The sequence below is a fragment of the Fonticula alba genome (assembly GCF_000388065.1).
Source record: "Fonticula alba strain ATCC 38817 unplaced genomic scaffold supercont2.1, whole genome shotgun sequence".
Lineage (NCBI taxonomy): Eukaryota > Rotosphaerida > Fonticulaceae > Fonticula > Fonticula alba.
The window spans coordinates 842,658-850,473 of record NW_009242971.1 but is presented as its reverse complement, the minus strand read 5'-3'; the positions used below and the strand labels follow the sequence as shown (position 1 = coordinate 850,473).

General features: G+C 66.4%; 2 protein-coding genes across 2 annotated transcripts in view; one reads left to right on the top strand and one right to left on the bottom strand.

Annotated features, from left to right (window-relative positions):
- H696_00179 (likePyrABCN) overlaps positions 1-4,743 on the top strand; it is a gene marked incomplete at its 3' end in the record, with an annotated part of 8,404 nt that extends 3,661 nt beyond the window's left edge. Inside the window, exon 6 of the mRNA XM_009494014.1 lies at positions 40-4,743. Within this exon, the coding sequence (XP_009492289.1) occupies positions 40-4,743 (4,704 nt within the window). The remainder of the gene's footprint in view (positions 1-39) is intronic.
- Positions 4,744-6,617: 1,874 nt separating this feature from the next.
- H696_00178 (ubiquitin-conjugating enzyme E2 4) lies at positions 6,618-7,748 on the bottom strand. The gene is made up of 2 exons (XM_009494013.1): positions 7,577-7,748; positions 6,618-7,462 (listed from the first exon to the last, which is right to left on the bottom strand). Exon 2 carries the CDS (start codon positions 7,442-7,444, stop codon positions 6,998-7,000), a length of 447 nt encoding a protein of 148 aa, XP_009492288.1. The 5' UTR covers positions 7,445-7,462; positions 7,577-7,748; the 3' UTR covers positions 6,618-6,997.
- Between the last annotated feature and the right edge of the window lie 68 nt (positions 7,749-7,816).

Here is a 7,816-nt window from a genome sequence, read left to right as displayed (position 1 = left end):
CCCCCGCCCCCGCCCCCGCCCCACTGCTCCGGATTGCAGAACACCGTCCTCGAGGCGTCCGACGAGAACATCGGCATCCCCACCGACGCTCGGCTGTTTGCCCTGGCCAATGGCCTGCATGCGGGCTACTCGATCGAGCGCATCTGGGAGCTGACCAAGATCGACCGGTGGTTCCTCAGCAAGATGGCGCGCATCGTGGCCGCCGACAAGGCTCTCCAGGCCCTGGCCGCCGGGGCCGGGGCCGCCGAAACCCCGGCCGACATCAGCCCCATGCACTTGCGCCGTGCCAAGCAGCTGGGCTTCTCCGATGGGCAGATCGCCCGGGCCCTCCGGTCTACGGAGATGGCCGTCCGGCGCCGGCGCCTTGATTGCGGCGTCCGGCCCTTCGTCAAGCAGATTGACACGGTGGCCGGTCTGGATGGCTCGCGCGCCAATTACTTCTACCTGACATACCATGCCACCGAGGATGATGTGGCCTTCGAGGATCGCGGCATCATCGTCCTCGGGTCCGGTGTCTACCGCATCGGCAGCTCGGTGGAGTTCGACTGGTGTGCGGTTCGCTGCATCCGGACCCTGCGCGAGACTGGCTTCCGCACGGTCATGATCAACTACAACCCGGAGACCGTGTCCACGGACTACGACGAGGCGGATCGCCTGTACTTCGAGAACATCACCACCGAGACCGTGATGGATGTCTACGACCTGCAGTCCTCCCAGGGGGTGGTCATCAGCATGGGCGGCCAGACGCCGAATTTGATTGCCCTCGGCCTGCACCGGCAGGGGGTCCGGGTGCTCGGCACGTCGCCGGAGTCCATCGACTGCGCGGAGAACCGCTACAAGTTCTCCCGCATGCTGGACAAGATCGACGTCGACCAACCGGCCTGGCGGGAGCTGGCCTCCTTCGATGATGCGCGGAGCTTCTGCCGTGCGGTCACCTACCCGGTCCTGGTCCGGCCGAGTTACGTCCTCTCGGGCGCCGCCATGAATGTGGTCTTTACGGAGGCCGATCTGGAATCGTACCTTGGCAAGGCGGCTTCCATTTCGCCGGAGCACCCGGTGGTTGTGACCAAGTTCATCGAGGGCGCCAAGGAGATCGAGGTGAATGCGGTCGGCCGCGGGGGTGAGCTCATCATGCATGTCGTTTCCGAGCATGTGGAAAATGCCGGTGTGCACTCCGGCGATGCGACCCTCGTCCTGCCCCCGCAGGACCTGGACCAGGAAACCACCGACAAGATTGTCCAGGCCACCGGGCTCATTTGCCGCGAGCTCCACATCACCGGCCCCTTCAACATCCAGTTCATCGCCAAGGACCGTCGCATTCAGGTGATCGAGTGCAACCTGCGTGCCTCTCGGTCGATGCCCTTCGATTCGAAGGTCACCGGGGTGGACCTCATCGAGATGGCCACCCGGGCCATGGTCGGCCTGCCGGTGACCGCCTACCCGGCCCCGACCCCGACCCCGGGGTCGGGCTCCGGTCCGGTGGTCGCGGTCAAGGTCCCGCAGTTCTCCTTCTCCCGGCTGTCCGGCGCCGACCCGGTGCTGGGCGTGGAGATGGCCTCCACCGGTGAGGTGGCCTGCTTCGGGCGCACCCACCATGAGGCCTACCTCAAGGCCCTGGAGGCCACCGGCTTCCGGCTGCCCGCTCGCAATGTCCTCATTTCCATCGGGTCGTATGCCGAGAAGTCGGAATTGCTGCCGGCCATCCGCAAGCTGGCCACCCTGGGCTACCGGCTCTTTGCCACTCCGGGCACGGCGGACTTCCTGGCGTCCAACGGCGTGGAGGTGGGCTTCCTGGAGCAGATTTCCGAGGACAGTGCCCCGGCCCCGGCCCCGGCGGCCGGTGGCGGGGGCTCCTCCGCCAACAGCCCGCCCATCAGCCCATCCTCCTCGAGCAGCAACCTGGCGGCCCTGGCGGCCTCCGGCACCGCCGGCACGTCCACCCCTCGGCGTGATGAGTACAGCCTGGCCAATGCCCTGGCCTCGAAGCAGATCGACCTCTACATCAACCTCCCCTCGAAGAACAGCTTCCGCCGGCCGGCCAACTACGTGTCGGCTGGCTACCTGAGCCGGCGTCTGGCCGTGGACTTCTCCGTGCCGCTGATCACCAATGTCAAGTGCGCCAAGCTCTTCATTGATGCCCTTGCCAAGGCTGATCGTCGTGCTCTGCCGGTGGTCCTGGACGGCAGCGGCGACTCGCTGGCCGCCACCCGGCCGGTGCGTGTGGGCGCCTGCGATGTGCTCTCCTCGGCCGAGACGGCCCTGATGCCGGCTCTGGTGGATCTGGCGCTGGCTCCCCCGGCGTCGGCCGGTATGCCGGCCACGGTCACCGAAGCGGCCGCCCGTGTGGGCGCCTATGCCGAGGCGTCTCTTCGGTCGGGCTTGGGCTTTGTTGGCATCGATTTGGGAGCCCTGCCGGAGGAGCTGGGCGCCGGTTTGGCCGGGGCCCTGGCCGCCACGGAGACCCCGCTGCCGGTGGACCACGGTTTGGTGGGGGCCCTCGGTGCTGGCCTGGCCGCGGCGGCGGCGGCTCCCCTGCTGGCTGCGGTCCTGCGGCAGCCCTTCCCCACGACGGCCGACGCCCTGGCCCGGGCGCAGAAGCTCCTGCAGCAGGGCGCCGATGGCCGGGCTTTGGTTTTGGCTGCCTCGGGCCCGGAGCTCGGTGCCTGGCTGCTCCTGGCGGCGGGCGTGTGCCGCCGGCCAGTGCATGTCACCGGCGTGGCCTCGGTGGCCGATCTGCGCCTGATCGCGGCCACCCGGGCCGCCGGCGTGGCGACCGTCACCTGTGACGTCAGCGCGGAGGACCTTTTCTTCGGCCCGGAGGCTGGTGACCTTTGGAAGAACATTGCCCTGGTGGATGTCATCCAGCCCGGCTCGTCGCCCTTCGCCGATGTCTCCTCCACTCCCGGCCCCTCCCGGCCGGCTGGGGCGGAGGCCGATGCCGACCACGGCCAGAGCACGACGGAGTACCACCCGCAGGAGCACTTCCTGCCCCTGCTCCTGACCGCTGTCCATGAGGGCCTTCTCACCCTGGAGGAGGTCATCGCCAAGTGCTGCCACAACCCGGCCCGGATTGTGGGCCTTCCGGGAACCGCCGCCACCATGGCCGTGGGCAGTGCCCCGGCGGCCCCGCTGACCGGCTGGCAGGCCGCTTCTCCGACTGGCCTGCTGCTGGAGGTGGAGCTGGACCGGGCCGGCGTCGCCGGGGCCGGGGCTCTGCCCACTCTGAATGGCCGCAGCCCCGCCAATGTCCTCAAGTCCGGTGTTCTCCGCGGGCAGGTGGCTCGTGTGTTCACCCAGTTGCCGGAGCATAGCCGCGTCCGGTCGGGCCTCTCCTCGGCCGGGACCCTGGTGCTTGATGGGGCCGCTCTGTCGGGCCGGCGCCATGTTGGCACCCTGCGGACGGCCGTCCTGGCGGCGGCCTCGCGCGCTGATGGCCTGGGCGTCGATGCCCCGGCTGGGGCTGGCACCCCGGCGGGCCTCGGCAAGAAGCACGGCACTGATGCGCCCGCCGGCGCGCATGCCGATCTCCTCCCGGCTGTCGCCACCTCCGAGCAGCAGTCGCAGCAGCAGCAGCCGCCGCCGCAGTCGCAGCAGCCAGGCCACCACAGTGCCGTCGTGACTGAGGCGGCCCCGGGCGAGGAGCTGCCCGCCCCGGCCCCGGCCCCGGCCTCGGCCCCGGTTGTTCTGGCCGGCGCTGGCGTTGTTCCCCCTGCCAGCTGCCCGGCGGCCCCGAGCGCCGCCAAGACCGCCCTGGCCTCGCGGCATGTCCTGGCAGTTGGGACTTGGAACCGGTCTGCCCTGCACCGGCTGTTTGAGCTGGCGCAGGATATGCGCAAGCTCGTGGAGCGCGGCCCGACTGGGGCCCTGGCTGGCGCTGAGCAGGCCCTCCGCGGGCGGGTCCTTTGCACGGTCTTCTATGAGCCCTCCACTCGGACTTCGGCCTCCTTCGAGGCGGCCATGCTGCGCCAGGGCGGCTCGGTGGTCAGCATCCCGGTCGAGCGGAGCTCCGTCCAGAAGGGCGAGTCCCTGGCCGACACGGTGCGCACGCTGGACTCCTATGCCGATGCCATTGTCCTGCGGCACCCGGGTGCCGGTGCGGTGGCCGAGGCCGCGGCCACGGTGGCCCGGGCCCCGGTCATCAATGCCGGCGATGGCATTGGCGAGCATCCGACCCAGGCCTTCCTGGACCTGTTCACCATCCGCGAGGAGCTTGGCACGGTGAGCGGCCTGCGGGTGGCCTTCGTGGGCGATTTGCTGAATGGCCGGACCGTGCATAGCCTGGTCCGCCTGCTGGCCCTGTATGGGGTCCATGTGCACCTGGTGGCCCCTCCGGGGCTGGAGCTGCCGGAGTATGTCCTTGCCGATGCGGAGGCCGGTGCTCGGCGCCACAACGGCCAGGGCTTCCTGTCGGTGCAGCACCATGGCTCGGTGGATGAGGTCATTTCCCTGGTGGATGTGGTGTATGCCACGCGTCTGCAGCGGGAGCGCTTCGCTGCCACCGACACCGAGCAGGGGGCGGCCCAGCTGCGCGAGGCCCATGCCGAGTATCTGGCCCGCTGTGCCATCACCCCGGCTCGCATTGCCCAGGCCAAGGACAACATGATCGTCATGCATCCGCTCCCGCGCGTGGATGAGATTGACCCGCGTGTGGATCTCGACCCGCGTGCCGCCTACTTCCGCCAGATGCGCTACGGTCTGTACGTGCGCATGGCACTCCTGCGTCTTGTTCTCCTGGGACAGTGAGCGCGCAAGAGGGCGCGGATATGAGCGTGCATGCGTGCCGCATGGTGGCGGTGGAGAGGTGTACTTTCCCCTCCCCGCGAGCCGCCTGCGCGCCGCCCTCACACTTGTATTTTCGGAAAAGAAAAATAGACAGACATCTCAAAATACACACACACATCCTCTCATGCGCGCGCCCCCATCAGTATCTCCAGCTCCAGAGGAGACCCCTCTTCCGGTAGCGCCCCGACCAGCAGCAAGAGAGCATGTACAGGTCTGTGGCCGGGTGCCCTTTTATTTATATCTCTCCGCTTTGTGGAAGACCCCTCTCCGCCCGTTTCCCGTCCTGCGCCCCAGGCCTCGACCATGGCCTGAGGCATTCCCCGTCGCGAGTGTGTGGTTCACATGTGCCAAAAGGCATGCCTACGCCAAAAAAAAAAATTCAGCAGGGCCACTGTGGAGGATGATCCACCCCACGAGAAAAAAACCCTCGCACGCCTTCAGTAGGCGGGACTGGCAGATGGGATGGGGGGGGGGCAACAGCCTCCAGGAGGGGCATGCTTCCAAGATGGAAACAAGCGAGGAGGGGTCCCCGGGGAACATCAAGCCGGGCGGGCTTGGGAGACTGTGGGCTAGACCCATCCACTGGTCAGCCGACACTGAGGAATGCCAAAAGGGGCGCCCATGCCACTTTGACGCCACGCCTTTGGCGGGGCCCGTGCTTCTATCGGGCTGATCATGCCATCTGTGCATGTGATTGGAGGCCTGAGGATATCGCCATTCGCCATGGCCTCTGGGCCCATTTGCTCTCGCTCGACTCGCCCAAGGTCCTCGCAAAGACCAATGGCGTGGCATGAACCGCCCCTGCGCGCGCGCGCCCCCCCCCCCCCTGCCCCCTTTCGCCAGCGGGGACAAGCCCGAAAAATGCTTGGTGCACCCTCCTCACCGGCGGCCGTGTGTCCGAATATGTTTGTCCTGTCTGCATGTATGTGTGTATGTCTTAATACGTGTGTCCATCCCCGCGCACGTCTACATGTGTTGGCGAGAGGGTGTATTTGTGTGGGTCTCAGTGTTTGACTGAGTGTGTGAGAGTGCGCATGTGGGTGTGCATCGATGTATGTGTGTCCACACTTCTGGTTGGGAGGCTGCCAGAGTTTCTCCTCCTGGCAAAGAAAATTGGGACAAGAGAAGACGCGTGTTTGACCTGACATCGGCCGAGCGTCCAAGTGGTGCTCGTGAAGAAAGGGACCTCGCTGAAAGAATGTCGGCCGGGACAACAGACGCCCTCCGTCGCAAAGTCTCCCGGCCATCGGGGGGAAGCACGTACCCCCGGGTCGAGGGGGGGGGGGGGGGGGCAGGGCGCCCGAAAATGCCGGAAACTGTGCCCCTCGCCTCTGCCCACCCTGATTGCTTTGACTAATGGCCAGCCGCCGGTATTGTCGGCTGAGACGGAGACAGAGAGAAAGAGCGATGGAGGGAGGGGGAAAGAAAGAGAGGAACAACGAGGGGGGCCAGGGGTCGCGAAGCGAAGCTCCCGGCGGCGTCCGGCGGGCCAGCCCATCGCCGGCCGATTTTGTGGCCCCCTCTCGTCCCCCCCCCCCCCTCCGACCATTACTGCATCCTATCTGAGCACTGGAGATCTCTCATGACGAAAGGGAGCACAAGGCAGGCCCCCCCCCCCCCCCCCATTCTCCCCCGTCATCTTCATGAATCCCCCCGCCTCCTCGCCCTTTGTGGCGGGACCCATATGAAGAAGATGAAGGGAGAAAGGCCAGCCATGCCCCACACAGGAAAGGGAAGACGGAAGCAAGCGCGATGGAGATGGCGCTATGGCAGGGGGGGTGGGGTGGGGCGGGGTGAAAGGAGCCGAGAGAAACACAAGGCAGGGGTGGGGGGAATATGGAAGAGAAAAGGGCTGACGCTGTATATCGGCACAAGGGGGTGGGGTGGGGGAGAGAGCGCGAAGAGAGGGAGGCGAGAGGGGGAGAAAAGAGGACGACGGGGCACATGCACACACACACACATGCACAAGGGGAAAGGAGGGGGATGCACATGCGCCCAACAACTACAAGGAGAGGGAGAAGAGAGGGGTGGGAAGGGGGGGGGGGCACACACACTGGGATCACCACACAGCGGCTGCACGTCCACAAGTGACACACTCACCCACACAGCGCGCAAACCCTATGTATGCACCAGACACACATGCGCGAGGGAGGGGGGGGGGCGGGACTGCTCTCGAGCACATGTGTGCTCGGGGGAGGAGTGTGCGCCGGCCTCCTTAGCCGTGGGCGTATTTCCGGGTCCACTGGCGGGCGGTGGCCTCGTACTTCTCGCGGTCGGACTTGTAGAGGTTGGCGGCATCGGCAACGAGCGGGTCATCCGGGTTGGGATCCGTCAGCAGGGAGCAAATGGACAGCAGGACCTTGGAAATGGTCAGCGCCGGCGACCACTGGTCGCGAAGAATGTCCAGACAAATGGCTCCGGAGGAGTTGATGTTCGGGTGATAGATCTTGGTGGTGAAGTTCACACGGGGGGGCTTGAAGGGGTAGTCGGTGGGGAAGTGGATGTTAAGGAAGAAAACACCGCCGGCGTAGGGGGAGTCCGCCGGGCCCATGATGGTAGCCTGCCAGTGGAACATCTCGGTGCCGACCGGGCCGGCCGAGCAGGAGGTGGGCGGATCGCGGGCCAGATCCTGGAGCTCCTTCTGAATGCGCTTAAGGGCCATGGTGGAAGCTACGAAAAACTACGATGACCGGATCGGGGGGAGGGGGGGGGGGATGTGTGAGAAAAAAGAAGGGCAACCAGGAGCGGGGCGTGTGTGTGGGGGGGGGGGGGCCGAGAAAGGGGCTGCGCGCACCTATCGCAAGGTCTGAAAAGAGGAAGGCAGAAACTCACGGAGCTGATTCTGCTGTGTGGTGGGGGGGGGGAGGGGGACGCGCGGGTGGGGGAGGAACACACAAACACGCAGCGAGGGAAGAGGAGGGGGAAGAGAGGAAAATAGGATTTTTACACCCATCGGCTAGCTGAAAACCGCCGCCCTGCGCCGGAGCTTCCGACTTCGGTGGCTTATGATGTACTCTGCCCCCCTTCCCCCCCC

What these genes read in the sequence shown, in the direction of transcription:
- H696_00178 (XM_009494013.1), bottom strand. Translation starts at nt 7,444, where the DNA reads ATGGCCCTTAAGCGCATTCAGAAGGAGCTCCAGGATCTGGCCCGCGAT.